We start from the raw sequence: 20,226 nt of genomic DNA, 5'->3' as shown, positions 1-20,226 counted from the left end.
AATGTCTTTCAGCCATTTGTGACTCTTGTTTTGTGAATTCTCTGTTTAGCTCTTTAGCCCATTTTTTAATTGGACTGTTCAGTGCTTTGATGTCTAGTTTCTTGAGTTCTTTATATATTGTGGAGATCAATCCTCTGTCAGATGTGGGGTTGGTGAAGATCTTTTCCCAATCTGTTGGCTGTCTTTTTGTCTTATTGACTGTGTCTTTTGCCCTGCAAAAGCTTCTCAGTTTCGAGAGGTCCCATTTATTAATGGTTGTGCTCAGGGTCTGTGCTGTCGGTGTTTTATTTAGGAAATGGTCTCCGGTGCCAATGCGTTCAAGAGTGCTTCCTATTTTCTTTTCTATTAAGTTTAGTGTAACTGGATTTATGTTTAGGTCTTTGATCCACTTGGACTTGAGTTTTGTGCATGGTGACAGATATGGATCTATTTGTAATCTTTTACATATTGACATCCAGTTATGCCAGCACCATTTGTTGAAGATACTTTCTTTGTTCCATTGTATAGTTTTGGCTCCTTTGTCAAAAACCAGGTGATCATATGTGCATGGATTAATGTCGGGGTCTTCAATTCGATTCCATTGGTCCCTATATCGGTTTTTATACCAGTACCAAGCTGTTTTGATTACTATAGCTCTATAGTAGAGTTTGAGGTCCGGGATGGTGATGCCTCCAAGGGTTGCTTTATCGTATAGGATTCTTTTAGCTATCCTGGGTCTTTTGTTTTTCCATATAAAGTTGAGTATTTTTCTTTCCAAGTCTGTGAAGAATTGACCGACACATATCTTAAGGGATATTCTATACTTATCTGGGAGATTACAGGGAGGCCCCAGGGGAAGATTTATGTGTTAAATAGAATTTCTTTAATTGTACCATTAGGTAGAATAGTTATTACAGTTCCACAGTTTAAGAGTCTCCTCAGTGGAAAAACTACAGAATAAGCAAATGACGAGAAGACATAGGATGACAAAGTTACAGACATAAGATTTTATTTAGAAGTAAGTCACCTTGTCAAGAGCCTTTAAATTGAGAAGAGATACTATTTATTCACAGATTCCAAACAGGGTGTCTTTCCCATTAAAACATAATGAAATTAGACTGTTGTATGGCTGGTTGTAAGCAAATTTGTTTAGTAGTGTATAGAACCCATTCAATGGAGTTCTTCCTCCTGCAGAGTCCTGGATTCCGTGGGCTGCTGGAAGCACAAGGCAGGGGTGAGCCCTCCCATTCCTTCTTACATGCAACAAGGGCCAGAGGTCAGCTACTTGCTAAGGTGCCACCCAGGCCTCTTCGGCTGGCTCTACATACTCAAACATCCCAGAAGCTCTGGCAGCAGCCAGGCTGTTTCACAGACTGCTCCCCTAGGCGCAGGGGCGGGGGGTCCTTTCTCTGGAGATCTCTTTCTGTCTTTAGCATCTACTTTCTGTTTCTCTGTATAGGATTTTTGATATTCTGTGGCTAATTAACTTACATGCTATCACTCTGTAACATCACAGGTTCATTTCCTGTATTCTGCAGCTGGATGCAACCTCTTCCTCTTCCGTTCCTCTCTTAGAGCGTTTATCTCACTTGATGGCATAGGACAAGCTAATAGGTTTGATTTTCTCATCCCTGTTTTAGCAAAAGGAACTCAGTTCTGACTCATTTTAGAAAAAAAGAGTTTCTCAAAAGCTGGGGAGACGGTTCAGTGGATAAAACATGCTGCAACCAATGACCGGAGTTTAAATCCCCAGAACTCAAACAATCTGGAGCTGCCTAGAGGACCTGCGATACCCATGCTTCTAAGGTGAGCTGGGAGGCAGAGACATGTGAACCCTTGGAAAATCATGGGACAGATGGCCTGGTGTACACAGCACAAGAGAGACTCTGCCTTTGACAAGGTGTAAGGTTGTCCTCTGACTGCTTCCTTCACATATACTGTGACACACACACACACACACACACACACACACACACACACACACCAATAATAATAACTATAATGATAATAATGATGATAAATACTTTACCAGGCATGCAAACTGCTTTCAGAAGGAAGTTGCAAGGGAACTTGGACATGAGTAGTCACTGTCCTCAAGTGTTGGGCTCCAACTCTTGGCTCTGCTTCTTCTGCCTTGGCTTAGACCCCAGCAGACCATCCCTTTCCAGGGACAAGGTTGACCAGGATCAGTTCCAGGCTTGCAGCCTGCCAACGGAGCAATCGTGTTGAAACACTGACTTTTCTAATTGTTGCAGCCAATGTTTAGAGATGGTGCTGTTCTGGACTGAACTGGAGCAAGTTTGATAGAACGGATTCTTCTGGGCAGTGGTGTGGAATTGCTCCAACAGGCCAGGCTAGGGTCAGTTTTGACTAACTCACTCCAATTTGTTTATTATTCTTCTGATTTTATATAAAAACAACCTCATACTCCAGGAAAGTCCTCAATTCACTGTAAACCAAGACAGGTGGCACCTTAGGAGTCCATGCTGGGGACAAGGGGAGTACTATGGCTAGCCTAACTGAGCTCTTACAGGCTAAGAATGGTGTGTGTGGGGGCACCAGAGAGATACCTCTGTGGTGAAGAGCATGTACTGTTCATTCAGAGGACCCGAGTTAGGTTTGCAGCACCCACAAAGTCAGGTTACAACGACCTGAGACACCAGCTCCAGGGGAACCTGGGGCCTCTGGCTTCCTCAGGCACCTGTCCTCACTTGCACATAGAGACACTCACATACACATAATTACAAATAACACAAATAAAGCCTTAAAATATGAAAGTGGGTGGTCTCCATTAGAACCATAAGAAAAAGAACAAATTCAGGGCAGGCAGAACACCAGAATAATACCTTTTCTATTCATCCTTTTGGACTAGAGGCCCCATGAGGGCAGGGACTGAATCTTACTCATTTTCATTTCTTGTGTGTGGGTGGGTGGGGTGAGGTGGTGGAATGAGCTCTCCACAGAAGAAAGCCTCCAGAGAATTTGTGTTCTTTCTTTCATTTTATTACATACTTTGAGAACTATCTCTTAGGATGAAGAAATGTCACAGCAGATGACACAGGATCATTTTAAACAGTGTTGCAGTGTAGGAGAATCTCCATCTCTCTTGAGATTATTCAAACTTAATATTGCTTAAAGCAAGGTAGGTGGATAACCTCATTCCCTGAACTCTCAAAATTACCATGGAGCCATGTTTCATAAGGTAGTTTCATGCCTTATAGCTGCAACAAGACCTACATTATGTTTTCTTCATATAATCATCTTGTATGCATCCGGATCTGCACTTTCAGCTACTCCCCTGAAGACTTGATGTTGACTCACTTGTTTGTGTTTTGTGGCTGTCTTATTAGAATGGTGAGCAGGGGTTGTTTTGCTTTGGCCAGGGTGTGGCTTTTGCTCTGAAACCGTTTTCCTGTAACTTCTGACCTAACTCCTGCCAACAGTGAGTTAGGCATCAGTTGGTGTGCTTAAAGACCTACACCCTTAGCTTTGAAAACAGAATCAAATTATTTTAATATTTTGAGTTAACGAACAGATGGGAAATCTTGAACTTAGTTCATGGAAGAAAATGAAACAGCCTTTGACATGCTGCTTTCAAATCTGGCATTGCCTGTGGAGACAAGGACTTTAGTCTGTGTGAATTCAGCCTGGCCAGTTCTTTCTAGGGCACATCATTCATTTGTGAATAAATTTAGACTATTGCTTCCTTGCAGTCTCTAACACAAAATGTTTTCAAAGATGTAGGTTTTTTTTCTTTACTTTTACTTTTTGAGGGGCTCACCACCCAGCTCCCAAATAAATATACAGAGTATTATTCTTTCTTATAAATGCTCGACCTTAGCTTGGCTTATTTCTTGACAGCTTTTCTTAAATCATCCTGTTTACCTTTTGCCTCTGGGCTTTTATCTTTCTCTATTCTATATCTCTTTTTTTCCTTCTTACTCCATGTGTTACTCGGTGGCTGGCCCTTGGAGTCCTGTAGCAGGAATCTTAAAAGTTCTTATTAATAAAATCAAACCCAAGGCGAGTTATTGGGGTCCATGCTGGTAGATCAGAGAGACAGAACAAGCCACAGCTAACCTCACCTGGTCAACTTCTCAGCTGGTCTTGTTTCCTCAGACTGGAAGCTTCTGTGTCCTCATCCCAATGGCTCTCAGCTGAACTGCTGCTGGAAAGCCTGAAGCTTAACCAGCCACATGTTTAACCAGCCAAATGCTTCTAGTTTCTGGTCCTCACGCCTTATATATCTTTCTGCTTTCTACCACCACTCTCTGGGATTAAAGGCTGGCTTTCTGGGATTAAAGGTGTGTGTCACCATGCTTGGCTTTTTCCAATGTGGCCTTGAACTCACAGAGATCCTGGAATGCTAGGATTAAAGGTGTGTGCTATCACTGCCTAACTAGTGGCTTTTCTGTTCTCTGACCCCAGATAAGTTTATTAAGGTACACGATATTTTGGGGAACACAATACCACCACAGAGTCCTCCTCTCCTTCTCCTTTTTCCCCTCCACCCTCTTCTTCTATTTATTCTCTCTGCTTGGCAGCTCCACCTACTATCTCTTTCCTGCCTCACTATTGGATGTTCAGCTCTTTATTAGACCAATCATGTGTTTTAGACAGGCAAAGTATCACAGCTTCACAGAGCTAAAAAAAAAAGCAATATAAAAGAATGCAATACATCTATGCATCATTAAACAAATGTTCCACAACACAAATGAATGTAACACATCTTAAACTATATTCTACAACATAAAGGCTCTCTATATAAAATTTTCTTTTCAAAAAGCTGAGGTGAAAAAAATATTTACATGAATGTTATTCTTTTGTCTGCCTAAATAAAACAATATTTATGTCAAAAATTACATTAGAAATGAAGATCAGTATTAATGTCACATTCTTTTACCTTTACATATCTAGAAGGACACTTTAGTGGACTTTTCGGCACCCACTCCATCTCAAATCTACTAAGGAATAAAGAAGTAGTCTGGGAAAAACAGTTCCTTCCCAGTGCTCAGCTTAGGGTGTGGACGGAAAGACGGGTAGTTAACTGTCCTTATTTTTTCCTTACTCAGAGTTGGGCATGTGAGACAGCAACTAGTCTAACTGAAAAGTTGGTGGCGCTACTAAGAGACCACACCTCCAAGAAGACCTTTATATCACCCAAAGGGCATGAAAAAGGGGGGGGGGATCCTATCACTGCTGTAACTGCAAGTAGTTGTCTTTACCCTGAAAGGAACCAAATGCCAATTCATTTCCAGGCAGGGAAAGAGTGGTGAGCATGAGTAATGGCTCCCTAGCTGGGCTGCAAAGTCAGCGATTTCTGAAGTGCACCTTCCTTCTGGATTTCTCGTTCTACAAGGAAACAAATAACCCTTATCATTTAGGCTTATTTGACACAAGATCTCAATAACGGTTGACAAGGGAAATAATATGGGAGATAACAGGAGTCTGGTGCCAAAAGGAGCCATTTTGTCCCTTTGTTTGTGACTACTTTATCTTCCCGTGGAGGAGACCGGACTGCAAGGGTCTCTGAGCCGATCCCCACACAGGCAGCAGAGTCAGGGAGCTTTTTTTTCTCCTGGTGACCAGCACACTGCTCTCTTCACTATGGGTGTCACCCATACAGCACTCAATTCTGCTTTTTCTTTTTTAAGCAATTGTGTCCCCAGTAAGGAAGCAGCAGAATCTGCAGAATCGGTCCCCAAATGCAGAAAATCTAAGTGCTGCTCAAATGTATATTACATAAATTCTCCTGGAACTCCATCTTACCATTCTGAGTGGTCATCATGACAGTCACAGCTAATACCACGATCAATGACTATGCCAAGTGCTTTATCTGCTTTACTGAACTTATTTGACAAGAATCCTGAGAGGTTGGTACTACAGAACTTTCTGTGCAGATGAAGAGATGGAGTTCGAACAGGTTGAGGCAAGTGCCCAAGATTAGTCAGTGTTGGCAGATTCTAGGGCTGAATTAGATGGCTTCTACCAAGACTTCAGCAAAGACAACCTGTAGATCCAGGATGCTCCACTTTCCTAATGCACAGGGTTATCTGAGGCTTGAAACTGGAATCAATTTATCAAGGTAAACTAACAATGAACAGACCACACTCAGATTCAAATTTCTTCCTTGGTTGCACCCATGCCCTTAGCGATGGCTATTCTCTCAACTCAGACCAACATAGCGCATTCCGTCTTTGACATTTAATGACCAAGGCTGCAAGGACCCGATAAATCCAGCTACTGGGTTCACAGCTAAGTTTTTCAGACTTCAGGATATAGTATACAATTATGATACCCTTAACTCATTTCTTTGTACCTTTTTGAGTATCTGGTGCAGATGCAGCAATAAAAATATTCTCTGGGCATTTGCATTTTAACAGAGAAAGGGACATTAAACCTGGAGTACCTTAAGATAGTCATTAAATCCAACCAAGACTGAATACTTCAATGTCAGGTTCATCTTTGGGCATTACAAAGAAAAAAAATACTAGCCTCTATCAACTATGTGTGAGCAATACAAATATTAAATAAATATATCTGCTTGGCAAGTCTCTTAAGTTTGAAGCTGGATTATTCAGCTCTTCGACTATTACGCTTTTTAAAGGCAAGGCCATCACTTCACATACACATCTCAGCGGTGTGAAACGGGAAAACTGCAACAAATTTAGTTTGACGACCCTAGTTGACTTTCATTTGGGACTGTAGACGCAGGCAACCCATTATTCTCAACAGAATGAATGTCTGGATGAGATGACCAGAATATATAACAGAAAAGGAATTCAAAAAGGCAGAAACATGCCCAGAGAAAGTCAACTGGTTGTTTCAGAGTTTCTTTCCTTATACAAGTGAAGGCGGAAGGGACTTCCTCATCTTCTGGCTAGAACTGGGCACCGGTGACTAGGATGATAAGCTGATAAGCTCGGCAGGAGAGAGAGCAGCAAACCTTTCTCCCCTAGGTACAGCCGAACTCCACCTGTCTCCGGGTGGTACGTGGAACGAACCAATGGGAAAGGGAGTCCCATCCACGCTGGCTGGAGCATCCAATCCACGTCCGCGTCTCACCGGGCCGCCCGCAGCGCCGCTCTCGGCGGTGCCCGCTGTCCCCCGGGGGGTGGGGTGGGCGTCCGCTACTGCGCAGGCTTCCCAGGAAGCGCTCGCCCGAGCCGCGCTCGGCCCGCGTCCGCCTGGCCCGCCAGTGCCCCGGAGCGCGCGGTTCCGCTAGCGCCGAGTTCCGCGCGCCGGACCGAGGTGGCCGCGGCGGCGGCGGCGGCGACGGGTGAGTCCCGAAGGGAAATGCCACTCTTTTCCCTAGCTCGGAGGGTCGAGACAGTGAGAGCCGTTGCTCCCTTCTTCTCCACGCCAAGCTCCGGGCGCCTGGCGGGGACGCGCGTGGGGTCCCCGGGGCGGCGGGGAGGTGGCGCGTCCCCCGGCAGGTGGATGTCCACTGTGACGGGAGGTGACGACGGGGGTCCCGGGACAGGAGTGCGGACCTGGCGGCCTCTGCCTCGGTGTCCGCCCTGGGCTTGTGTTGTCGAATGGTATTCCCGTCCTAAAAATACTAGACACCGAGCAGAGGGAGATGCCGGATGCTGGGTCAGGCGCTGCACAAACAACCGGTCCCGTGCTGGTCCCAGCCCGGAGCCTTGAGGGCTGCCCAGCTAGTGACCGGACAATTCCGGTGCACCTTTGGTAGGACTCCAGAGGGCAGGGCAGTCTGCTGCAGGAACGCGGCAGTGCGGTTTTCTCTCCTCCCGTTTTCCCAGAGATTTCCCAATTTCAAGGGCACTCAGCTGCGCCCCACCCCCGTCCCTTCCCCTCAACTAATTTTAAAGTCAGTTTTACACAGTATAATTGGGAAGAAATTATGTTGGATCTACAGTGAGTACAAGAGGGACATTATTTTATACACAGCAAGATAGATGTACTGACTTGAAGAGGTTAGAAAGTCTTATGTGGTCTAGAACAGCAGAGAGCCATTTAGAATAAACTCTTTTAAGACGCAGGAAGCTTTTCAGAGAGTTGGGTTTCTTCCCTTACTTAGATTGTTAAGCACTTAATAAAAATCTTTGGGTAAACCACCTGTTACATTACTGTGCACACAGGTGACAGTGGCTAATGCTGTTTGAAAGCCAGCCACATTTGTATTTGGCTGCACCACAGAGCAGATGGAATGCTAATGCTGGAAAGTGCCTTTTACCTTGCCCTCTTCCAACCCAAGCCTATGATGCTCTAGGTAATTCAGTGAGAGTTGAATGGCATGCATTCCACCCAGGCAAGACAGTCAACCCAGAGGAACTAAGGGATGTTTTGTCTCCTAAATTGGAGACTACATCGTATTTCCAGTTATTGTCAAGCTGTCGGATGCAGTCCAGATGTATCTGCTGTTTTTTTTTTTTTTTTATTCCCTTGAGGTTTTTTGTTGGTGTGAAAAATGACAGAAATTCTTGCAATGCTTTATAATTTTATTCTTGGAACCGTGGCTTTCTCATTCTATGAAAATGTGTGAGGACCTTTTTGCTGGTGGTTTGTCTACAGCTTAAGACTGAGTGATAAAATGAAACATAATGTGGTAAGCTTAAAGACAAGGACTCTCCAGTGTGCTGAGTTTTCCCAATCCTGGGTTTTATATAGCATATATGTTTTGAATATCCTTTTATCCAGAATTTGGGGAAGAAAGATTTTTCATTTGTATTTTGTGGGAGAGAAGGAAACATGGGTTTTGTTATGTGGTATTGCTTTGCACATAGGAAGTAGTGTAAAATATTCTCATGTTAAAACACCCAAATCTGCATTATAAGAAGCACAATTCACACCATTTTTGAGGCAAACTAAGATGATAAATATATTTTGCTATTTTGTGGTGGGGCATTTAGGGATACAGTTTCACTTTTAAAAATAATTTTATTGATATATAAGATACCATTGAATTCACTCACTTATGTGTGCAGCCGTATGAAATTATAACCATCATCACAGTCAATTTGAAAACACTTTTCATCACCCCCAAAAGAAACCTCCCCCTTGGCATTTACTGACACTTTCTCACAAGCCTACCCCTGAGTAGTTACCCATGCTGTCTTAGTTCTGTAGAACTGCACCTTCTAAACATTTCCTCTTAATAGAATCGTACCAGAGGCGATCATTTGTGAATACCTTTCTCTTGTGTTTTGGGCATGGTATCTAGGTTTTGGACATAATCAAAGGTTATGAAAATTTGCTGCTAGATTTTCCTCTAAGAACTTCACAACTTTAGCTTTCATGGAGGTCTGTGATCAGTTTTGAGTTAACTTTCCCACATGGTAGGATCCGGGAGCACCATGTTAATTCTTTTGCATGTGGCCAGCCACCCAGCTGTCTTTGCAGCATTCCTTGGCTTGTCTCACCCTCTCTCTATCAGACGTAACTGTATTTGAAAAATTTTAGACACACTATAAAATTCCATATAATCAATCCAGTAACCAGTGGATCGTTTTTTAAAAGAGTAATTAAGAATAACTCTGAACCTGGGATGTTAGGAAAAATAGTCATAACTAAAGTAGTAAGATCGAAATTTAAGGGTGGTATAGAGCAGAAATTCCTTTTAGTAACTTAAATTTCTTCTGGGCTTATTGTGGCATCCAAGTCCTTATAAACTGTGTCTGTTAGTCAACTTTATGTCAAAATTGGAGCAAGTGTCTGATGAGATCCCCCCCTCCAGTAGCATTTATTTTGTCTATATTTTATAGCTGTATTTTTTCTTAAATACAAACTGGTGATGAGCCAGTTTGATAGGATTCTAACAGCTATGCATGTGGACTAAAGTAAACTAAGAGAAACTTCCGAAACCTTGGAATTATTTGTGTTTTGACCAAAAGAATCATTTTTATGTTTTCATCTATTTTCGTAAACCTTTAGAATAATTTTTACTGTTCTGAAAGAGCAAAATAGACAAGCAGGAATGTTTATGGGGACAAAAATATGTCCCATTTCCCCCCAGAGCTTGATGATGTGTGGGACAGATATCAATAGGAAACTGGACAAATAAAGGCAATTTTTTTTCTGTATTTCAACTTTATTGTTATCTTTAAATTGAATTTCTAAAATGAAATCAGTAAAGTTGGTATGTAAAGGATTTGTAAATGCTGATTCTCTTCTGCCAGTTCAATTTCTGAAACTTAAACATGAATTGTGTTTTTATATTTTAGGAGCCCTGGGTGCTGTGTTCAAGGTGTTCGTTATGAAGTTATTAGTAATACTTTTATTTCTGGGACTTCTCAGCGGTTGTAGAGGTAACTCTTCCTATAGCTTGACACCCCAGTTACTCCTGGTGTCCTTTGATGGATTTAGAGCCGACTACCTGCAGAACTATGACTTTCCTCACCTCCAGAACTTCATCAAAGAAGGTGTCCTGGTGGAACATGTTACAAACGTTTTTATCACAAAAACATTTCCAAACCACTACAGCATCGTCACTGGCTTATATGAGGAAAGCCATGGCATTGTAGCCAACTCCATGTATGATGAGGTCACAAAGAAACATTTTTCTGAAACAAATGATAAGGATCCATTTTGGTGGGATGGGGCAGTGCCTATCTGGGTGACCAATCAGCTCCAAGAAAACAGATCAAGTGCTGCTGCTATGTGGCCTGGTACTGATGTGCCCATTCACAATACCACACCTTCCTATTTTATGAATTACAGCAGCTCGGTGCCCTTTGAGGAGAGACTAAATAATGTTGCCGAATGGCTCAGCAGTTCCAACCCACCAGTCACCTTTGCAATGCTCTACTGGGAAGAACCAGATGCAAGCGGCCACAGGTACGGGCCTGAAGATAAAGGAAACATGAGCAGGGTATTGAAAGAAATAGATGGCCTTGTTGGTGATCTTGTTCAAAGACTCAAGGTGTTAGGACTGTGGGAAAACCTTAATGTCATCATCACGAGTGACCATGGGATGACGCAGTGTTCTGAGAACAGACTGATACATTTGGACTCCTGCCTGGACCATTCAAACTACACGGTTATAGACCTCACCCCTGTGGCTGCCATTCTCCCCAAAATAAGTAAGTAGCTCTTTAAAGTAAGACATTTCTCTCAGTGATGGGATCAGTCATAATACACAGTTCATATTTGCTTGGGAATCTCAGTGTAAAGCTGTCTCTTTTCAACGTCAACCAGCACAGGCCACATAATGGAAAGAGATACGGGGGTGAATGAAAGTCCCTGTGTGTTCACGCCCATCTCGGACACTGTCACATAATTACTCTCCGTTTTGAGAATTGAAAGTAATTTAATCAGATAACATTGTCCAGAATGTATTCCTGTTTGTGCTAGTCAGATACAGCTTTGCTTCTAAGTCAGCCACCGGTTTTCCTTTTGTATCCCTTTTACAGATGTAACGGAGGTTTATGACAAGCTGAAGCACTGTAGCCCTCACATGACTGTTTATCTCAAGGAAGAAATTCCTGACAGGTTTCACTACCAGCACAATGATCGCATCCAGCCGATTATTTTGGTTGCTGATGAAGGCTGGACAATCGTACTAAATAAGTCATCATTGAAGTGTAAGTATTTATTCTGTACTCAAGGCTGTACCACACACGGGAACCTGGGTGTGGAAGGCAGGAACTCTGATTCAGCTATGTTTATACGGTTCAGTTTGCAGGGGTAGTTCTCAGGTGATTTTCATTTGCTAGCCATTGCCAGTGGCCACACTTTCACTCTCCCATTAGGAGGCTCTGCAACTTTGTGGGAAAGCTGCAGTTTCACTTTCTAATTCCTTTCCTCATGTGTATTTTTTTTTAAAAAAAGAAGAGTTCACCCCAGTGACCCTTAGACTTTCCCAGATGGTGAAATCACTTCCTTGTGTGCTGTGGTCTGTGGGTCACTGGGCAAGAGTTGAAAGCAAACAGAGGGAGCAGTCAACTAAGTTAGCAAAGTTAGCAACATCACAGCTGCTCCCTCCACGTGGACAGCACAGGGTGAGTTACTGCTCTTGTCTCAGATGAAGGTTATTCACCTGTATTTTGTATTTAATTTTATGACTCAAGAATTCTGATGTTGGAGTACATTGCAGGGGTCAGTGAACTTCCATAAAAGGCCAGATAATAAATATTTTCGGCTTTGTGGGCCAGCTGGTCTGTGTTTCAGCTACTCGGCTCTTTTTCTAGCATGAAAGCAGCTATGGTTAGTTAGTAAACTAATTGAAGCAGGTTATGTAGACGTGGAAGTTGCCTTACAAACACAGGTGAAGGACTATAGGATGGGAATTTGGAAGTATCAGGCAAAGGTAAGACAGACTGGGTTTGTGTATTATTTATGTTGTTTTAAATACTTACTTGTAAACTTGGAGAATCCAGAACAGAGAACAAAGGCATCACAATTCATCAGTATGGAAGTATCAACAGATGTTATTTGTAGGATGTTCCCCTCCCAATACTTTTTCCATGTTACTTACTTGAATTAAAATTTTAATTACAGTGGAATCATTGGGGACTTGTCATATCAATCCCAGAACATTGCAACAAACTTCCATATCCATAAAATGGAAATTCGTGAAATTCAAGACATTCACAGACAAGGTTGTTAGAGCTTATCTGAAGAGTCGGGTGTTGGGTTTCTATCGGGGAAGGTTAGCCATGTTTTTCTTTGAGCCAGACATTTGGTGGAGTTACAAGCTGGAGTTGTCTGGATTTCTTTTACATTCAGTACACAGATGCTTTCTCTAAAATCCTCACTTATCTGCCCTTCCTGAGTTTTTGAGGTATTTATTAACTGGCAGTAAACACATTGTGCCATGGTATTTTGTTGCTGGAGAGCTTCTCTCCAGTTCCACCAAGCCCCGCAGTCCCACAATCCACGTATAAAATAATCACTCAGACGCTTATATTACTTATAAACTGTATGGCCGTGGCAGGCTTCTTGCTAACTGTTCTTATATCTTAAATTAACCCATTTCTATAAATCTATACCTTGCCACGTGGCTGGTGGCTTACCAGAGTCTCTACATGCTGCTTGTCCTGGTGGTGGCTGCAGTGTCTCTCCCCCCTTCTTCCTGTTTCCCCAATTCTCCTCTCTCCTTGTCCTGCCTATACTTCCTGCCTGGTCACTGGCCATCAGTGTTTTATTTATATAGAGTGATATCCACAGCACTATTTCTTACTGGAACAACTGAGATAGTTAAGCCTCGGGGCCCAGCCCCCCTCAGTGCCCCCTCCCGCACTCCCTCAGCTGTATAGGACCCTCAGCACTTGCACACTTTTTTAAGCTACCCGCGCTGTTGATAGTGAGTTTTTACCACTAGCCCGGGGATGGGTAGGTGAAGGAAGAGGTTTAGGGTGGACGCATACATACGTCCATCAAGTTGAGAAGTATTAAGGTCTAAAGCCACGATTCACTGGGAAGAGAGGTGTGTGCATGGAAACAGGCAAGCTTCAGATGAAGGAAACACAGAGGTCATTTCTGTCTTCTGTATTGCAGCCGGCCAGAATCTTGATAGATGGGGCTGGGCTGGCAAGAAGCTGGTACATGTATAGTGAACAAGTTATTTTTGTAATAAAAGACTGGTGTTTAATGGCATAATTGTCTTTTTCCCAGTAGGTGACCATGGCTATGACAATTCTCTGCCGACTATGCATCCATTTCTTGCCGCCCATGGTCCTGCTTTTAGAAGAGGTTACAAGCAGAGCACCATGAACACGGTGGATATCTACCCAATGATGTGCCATATCCTGGGACTGAAACCACAGCCCAATAATGGAACGTTCAGCCACACCAAGTGCTTGTTAGTGGACCAGTGGTGCATTAACCTCCCAGAAGTCATTGGGATTGTTGTCAGCGCACTGTTGGTGTTAACCCTGCTAACAGGCCTCATGATATTCATGCAGAACAGAACGCCTGCCTCCCGTCCGTTTTCCCGCCTTCAGCTGCAGGAGGATGACGATGATCCTTTAATTGGGTAGCCCATGGTGTCTTACTAATATCAAAACTAAGGATCCGTGCAAGGAATGGTGTTACAACCATAGAAAGATATATGTCAAAAGGGAAGACAGACATGCTGAAAGTACTCTGTTTTGTTTTGTTTTCTCTCATGTCTCATTTTGGTGTGTTGCCCGATGTAAATGACCCTGACACTAGTAGATTGCTGGCAGACCAGTTAAAAGCACCTGCTTCACTAACAAGAAGTAGCCTTGGAGAAAATACTCTGGTTTCTTTCTTTCTTTTTCAATAAATATCTAACTTTAAGTGAAAATATACTATAATTTAATAGGCATGCTCTTCTAATAGATTTATATATTTGTAAATGACACAAAGATATTTATGTAAATTGTGAATTTTGTGTACCCTGGAGAAAAAGTTGACTATATTTTTATATTTGCCTTTAAGTAGTGTATATCCCAAGAAAACCCTTGAAGTAGGAAATTCTGTGATGGGTAATAAATTGATTAGCCACATAGTATAGCTGTAACATACAAAGAAATCATTTTAAGTAAAGCTGCTAAAAACAAACAAAAACCAACTAAGACTATGTAATAGGAAGTCTGACCTTGTTAAGACCTTTAGCTGTTGACACCCCAGAAGTTGTGTCCTTGGAGCTGGGCATGGTGGTGAACACCTGAAGGCCAAATAGTTGGGCGGGTGAGGCAGGGACTTTGTTTGTTTTAGTTACATTTTTTGGATACTCTTGTTAGTAAGAAATTTCAAGGAAAATTGTTTTTCCCTATTTGTGTTTAATGTCTTTGGGTAAGTTGTGTATGCAAGTGTGTTTGTGTGTGTGAGATTGTGTCGGTGTCATGTGACTTATAAAGGGGACTGGACTGTGTGCCAGAACACAGCTGTCTGGAAAGGGTCAGCCCAAAGGACAGGTCACTTCTTGATAAACACCTTGGTTATTTATCAGTTTCCAAGTTGATATTACAGTTAAAACTCCTGTTACAGTTTTCAGTTCTCATGTCTATTGGAAGTGTTCAGATGCTGTGGGAAAAAAAATCTGACCTGAATATAAAGCTGTAAGGTCAGGATTTTTCTATTTACCTCTGAGACTTTGTGATGTGCCTTCCGTACGGCCGAGTGGTGAGAAATGTAGCCCCGAGTTCGGTGTCTCCCGCTCTTTGCAGCGGTCATGTGCTGAGGGCGGAGAGCTTCCGCCCGGCACTGCTCCCTCAGTTGACTCCACACCTTTCCTGAGAACCATGGATCTGGTGGGAAGCACCATCATCATTCCCTGGCTAGTTGGTTTCTCAGAACCAGAATGATTAGAACAAACAGCCTGTATGATGTCCATTAGAGAAAAGACCAGTGGTTCCTGTACTAGTGTGACCTTGAAAGTTTTGACACTATAAAACAGACTTCGTTGTTGCTATTAAGGTACAAGATGGCTCTCCAGTAAGTGTGCAGCAGCACAGGAAGGTGAACACCGATTAGCCGATGACAGAGGACACCTCCCAGTCATCTTAGAGACATGGCATTGTGTTGGCTCACTGCTGAGTTTCTGAAGTCTGATAGCCAGTGCCACAGTATCGGGGTTTTGAGAGGCATCTCTGTACAACATACATCATCTGTGCTGTTAATCATAAAATGGGTGTTTTAGGAACGGGACTGATTTGTTCATAAATGTTCTGATTTATTTCGTTATATAAAATAGTGATACTAAAGGATAAAGAGTTGATCAAATAATAGAAAAATTCCTACATACTTCAATTTCCATTTTTCAAAGAAAATAACAAATGAACTGCCATATTCACTTTGAAAAGAAATTAGTGGCCATTTGAACTGTCTGCCAGCAGAGTATTAATACTAGTTGAAGATGGCTTAGTCCTACAGTGCTGTCTATGGGTTCCAGTGACTCTTAGCTTGATTGTGGCGTCTACAGTGTCCAGCCTATGAGTGGGATTTTAGAAAGGGTGGCGTAGGAAGGGAGCCCTGTCAGTGTCTCAGCCCTTGCAACAGAGGTATTGATTTTGTCTTTTCTTCCATTCTCAGAATACTAGAACTAGGTAATGTTTATAAAGTGCTGATTCAGGAAACAAGGAATAGTATTTATTTCACCAAATAGATGGTCATGCTGAACTGTGTGCGAATTCATCTGTGTCTTTGGAACAGTTTATCACCGTTAAAGCCCATGACCGCAGTGCTGCTCTGAGAAAACCTTGTAGTGAAGCTTTGACATGGAGGTTTGCATGTGCGTGTTGTCACATGATGAACTAGGATTCTCTGCTTTCTGGTCAGGAGAAAGTACTGGCTTCAGGAAGTACTTAGCTCTTGATGACAGTACCCAAAGGCAATAGGAAGGTGTCCATGTAGTTTTGTTAATCCCCTGGGTCAGTTCAGAATGAAGCGCCTTGACTTCACAGTAGAGGGGTGGGTGATCACGGTGCTGTTGGCAGTCTGTTGCGCACGCTCTTCGGGAAGAGCGAAGGGGTAGACAGAGGCTTGCTAGCAGCGCTGTCCAGGAAGCTTCCTCTAGCAATCCACGGGTAAAGCCTAGGAATAGGAAGGGAGCAAATGCCTTTGCACTGATCTTGGGTGTTTCTGGCCCGTGCCCAACTTGTGAGCTTTAAGGATGGTTGGCTTTAATTCCTTTTGTGTAGAGTGGTTTATTTCATTGTTAATTTATAACATGACAAATGAAGGACAAAGATTAGCTGTAAAGTGTGTGTTTATTGTCCTTCTCAAACTGTGTGTAAATACAGTGAGTGCTCTAGGGAAACTTGTAGTGCCTTAAGTTGAAGGAAATACATTTTGACCACATTGTTTGAACTTGTAGCTAATGACTTTGCTTCTGATTAAAATTTATGTAAATAAAGTCTACCCAAACAAATGCAATATCAGCCTTCCTAATTTGTCACCTTCTTACAAAATCTACATACTGTGAAAGATGAATTGTCGGGACTTGAGCGATTCTTTGGAGACCTTTATAGACATTCATTACAGATTTTTTAAAACCAGGATTAAGGGTGGATAACAGCCAATTTTTAAAACAGCGTAAAATACATGTAGTATGAGGACATCATTGGCAAGAGAGCTGGAATAAATTTGCAGAACCTCCTCAACATGAATCTTAAAAGGTCTTATTAATAAAAGCAAACCCAGGAGCTAGGTATTGGGGTGAATGCTGGAAGATCAGAGTAAGAGAACACAAGCCACCGCTACCTCACCTCACCAATCTTCTCAGCCGATCCTGTTTCCTCAAACTGAAAGCCTCATCTGGAAAGAATCTCAACTGAACTGCTGCTCAAAAGCCTAAAAGCTTAACCAGACTCTAGTTCCTGGTCCTATGCCTTATATACCTTTCTGCTTCCTGTCATTGCTTCGTGGGATTAAAGGTGTGTGTCACCATGCCTGGCTGTTTCCAGTGTGGCTTTGAACTCACACAGATCCAGACAGATCTCTGCTTTTGGAATGCTAGGATTAAAGGTGTGTGTGCCACCACTTTCTGGCCTCTATATCTAGTGGCTGTTCTGTTTTCTGATCCCAGATAAGTTTATTAAAGTACACAATATATTGGGGGACACAATATCACCACAGAACTAAGATCCACTGGCTTACAATAAAAGGGAAGAAATTTTATAAACTGATTACAGAACAGTAGGATTTGTATCTAAACTCTGTCTTTTCTGGAACTATGGGCATTTAGTGACTTTTCCAAAACCATATAGATTCAACTCCACGCCCTCCAGGAGAACATTCGTTCATTCAGTATTGTTATATTCAGTGAACACTGCTAGGAACTGGGAAAACTCGTCTTTCTTTACTCTGGAAGGGAGGTCTTTGAAAACTGGAGAAATTTGTGCAAACAGCTCACATCCACCTGTGGTTTAACTCTTGCTGTTGAGTTTCTTGCACCCAGAATTGTTTTCTAGGCCTTCCATTTGCAGAGTTTGGATATCTGTTCTACCTCTTTCCCCACCTGTAACTTGGTTCTGTTCTTAGGTATTATTGCCTTGTCCCTCCCCCAACACAAACTTCAGCCATTGCTTGAGAGAATATCTGAACGTCCCAAGATCCATTTGAGTCCTAGGGTGCTGTCACACAAGACGCTGATTTACATTCTAATACTTGTGAGTGTAGTGGTTTTCAGTGTCGAAAGTGCTACTGCTCTCTCGGGTCCCATCGTCAGAACCGCTCAGAGGCGAATGCTGGATTGCTGCTCGGGCCTTCTGCCCGCCTGAATATCTTCATCCACATTAACCCCTGACACCTGATTTCTGCCATCAGACACTGGAACTAGGGAGTCCCCCCCTGGCAGCTCTCTGGTGGTAATACCCAGCTGCCTACCTGTATCCAGTCACACCTTCCTGTGTGACAGCCTAATGGCCAGTCCTGCAGTTAGTATATGTTTCCCGGCCACCATGCTTAACATGTCATAAAGACAGTAGCTATTAGCTCCAAAACAAGTCCAGAAATTATCCATAAACATAACTGAAGAATTCAGTACTCCTCTCTAATTGATAAGACTAGAAACCCCCTAGTTCTCCAGAAAGGAACTAGATAAAAAGGATATCAACCACAGTGACTTACATGACTTCGAGAGAACACTGCAGCCCAAGCTGCGAAGGGCATCTTTTATAGGCCCATGTGGACCAAACAACTGATTATGCTAAAGAAATTGATTGCTTTTTTTTTCATTCAAACGTTCTGTGAAGGTGCCCTGCTTCCTTGGTTGTTTGGTTTTTAATTGGTAAAAGGATGTGTAGAATTCTATTGTCTTAATGGTAGATCATGTGACTCAAACAGTCCCCTTGCTAAGACTGGAGAATCCGGAAAGAATAGAAAGCTAGTGCCCCAGGTATGAAGAGGTCCAAAGACAGTGGAGAAGCAGAAGGCCAAGGCTGAAGAGAAGGGAGAGCCGCTGACGTGTGAGCAGCCAGAGGCATCTGTGACTCTGGAAAAGGCTGTGGGCCTAAGAAGCTGGACAAACCATGGAGTGGGGTTGAAAGAGTCCAGGGGTTTCCACCTGGCTTCTAATCATAAGAATCCATTTTACATTCTTTGGCACAACTAAATATGGAAATACACATGAAATGGATAATTTCCTAGGGAATTACTAACTATAGAGAAAAATACAAGGGAATGATTTATTTACTTGCTAATTATTTTATTTTCACAGTGAATTTTATTGTGTATATATACAGTACCATGTCATAGAATAAATACAGGTATTAAAATGGTTGCCATAGTGAAACATCGTATCTATTACTCCCATCATTGCTGTATCAATTTCTGTATTTAAAATAGGTTCACAGGGTTCTGAGCTATTGTACAAAAATGTATCAGGCAAAGACCACAGTCCTTTTTTTTTAATAGTGTTACATTTGAAACCATAACAACAAGTTTTAGAGAAAGATGAATTCTTAGGTGAAAAAAAACTGATATCAAATCCAATAAAGATAGAACAATCATCTTGAATGAGAAAGTAGCAAAATGGAAATTTAATTAAACTTGACAATTAATTAAATGTAAAGGAACAAAGCATTTGAATGAAGATGGCTGTGGTTAATGAAATTGGATGAAAAGGCATTAATAATAATCAGTGTATAAGAGAGATCCCTCAACTCCGAAACTGTACATTGAAAACGAACACATGGAAATTGATATGAAACTCTCATCTGGATTAGCTGTGATCAATGCCAAGGGCTCTTAAGAGCAAATTTCAAGCTAGAGAGGAACGTTGTATTATGGTCAAAGGACCCACACATGTGGGGAGACAGCATTGCACATCCCAAACACACAAATCAAAAATGGATGGAGACAGAGACTCCCTAAACATAACTTAAAAAAAAAAAATAGAGTACTCCTCTCTAATAGATAGAACTAGACCAAAGTCATGCAAGGAAATAGACTCGCCATCAACCACTTGAGACACTGAGAAAACACCACTGTGCAAACTGCAAACGGTGTTCTTTCTGAGTACATGGAATCACCAAGACACAGTGTTCACATTGTCATAGAAGAGTCTTAGTAAATAGTCTCAGAGAATTGCAGTCTTATAAATTACACTTTCTGACCAAAGGGGAATTAAACTCAGTAACTGTAACCTGGAAAAATATTTTGGAATTAAACAGTATGCTTCAAAGTAAACCATGAGTCAGAAATGCAAATGAGAAAGTATTTTGCAATTCTAATATATAACCTATTGAGTTCTAAGATATGCCGATAAAGCCTTATTTAGGGGGAAATTTACAACCTTGAAATGCTATCCTAAGAAAGGTTCAAAATCAACAATTTAAGCTACCACTTTTTGGAAGGTAATGAGGGAAAAAAAAA

The 20,226-nt window shown here is 42.1% G+C and overlaps 1 protein-coding gene across 3 annotated transcripts; it reads left to right on the top strand.

The window, feature by feature from the left end:
• Nucleotides 1-7,138: 7,138 nt before the first annotated feature.
• Nucleotides 7,139-16,785, top strand: Enpp4 (ectonucleotide pyrophosphatase/phosphodiesterase 4). 3 transcript variants are annotated; one of them, XM_037200279.1, is made up of 5 exons: nucleotides 7,143-7,258; nucleotides 10,167-11,024; nucleotides 11,355-11,525; nucleotides 12,442-12,592; nucleotides 13,558-13,644. In XM_037200279.1, the coding sequence occupies exons 2-5, from the start codon at nucleotides 10,199-10,201 to the stop codon at nucleotides 13,562-13,564; spliced, it is 1,155 nt and encodes a 384-aa protein (XP_037056174.1). In that variant the 5' UTR covers nucleotides 7,143-7,258; nucleotides 10,167-10,198; the 3' UTR covers nucleotides 13,565-13,644. The 3 variants fall into 3 exon arrangements, with proteins under 3 accessions (XP_028746533.1, XP_037056174.1, XP_028746532.1); XM_028890700.2 differs by lacking the exon at nucleotides 12,442-12,592 and having other exon boundaries at nucleotides 7,139-7,258; nucleotides 13,558-16,785; XM_028890699.2 differs by lacking the exon at nucleotides 12,442-12,592 and having other exon boundaries at nucleotides 7,145-7,258; nucleotides 13,561-16,785.
• Nucleotides 16,786-20,226: the final 3,441 nt, after the last annotated feature.

The sequence above is a fragment of the Peromyscus leucopus genome, chromosome 16_21, assembly GCF_004664715.2.
Source record: "Peromyscus leucopus breed LL Stock chromosome 16_21, UCI_PerLeu_2.1, whole genome shotgun sequence".
Lineage (NCBI taxonomy): Eukaryota > Metazoa > Chordata > Mammalia > Rodentia > Cricetidae > Peromyscus > Peromyscus leucopus.
This window is presented reverse-complemented; position numbering and strand designations above follow the sequence as displayed.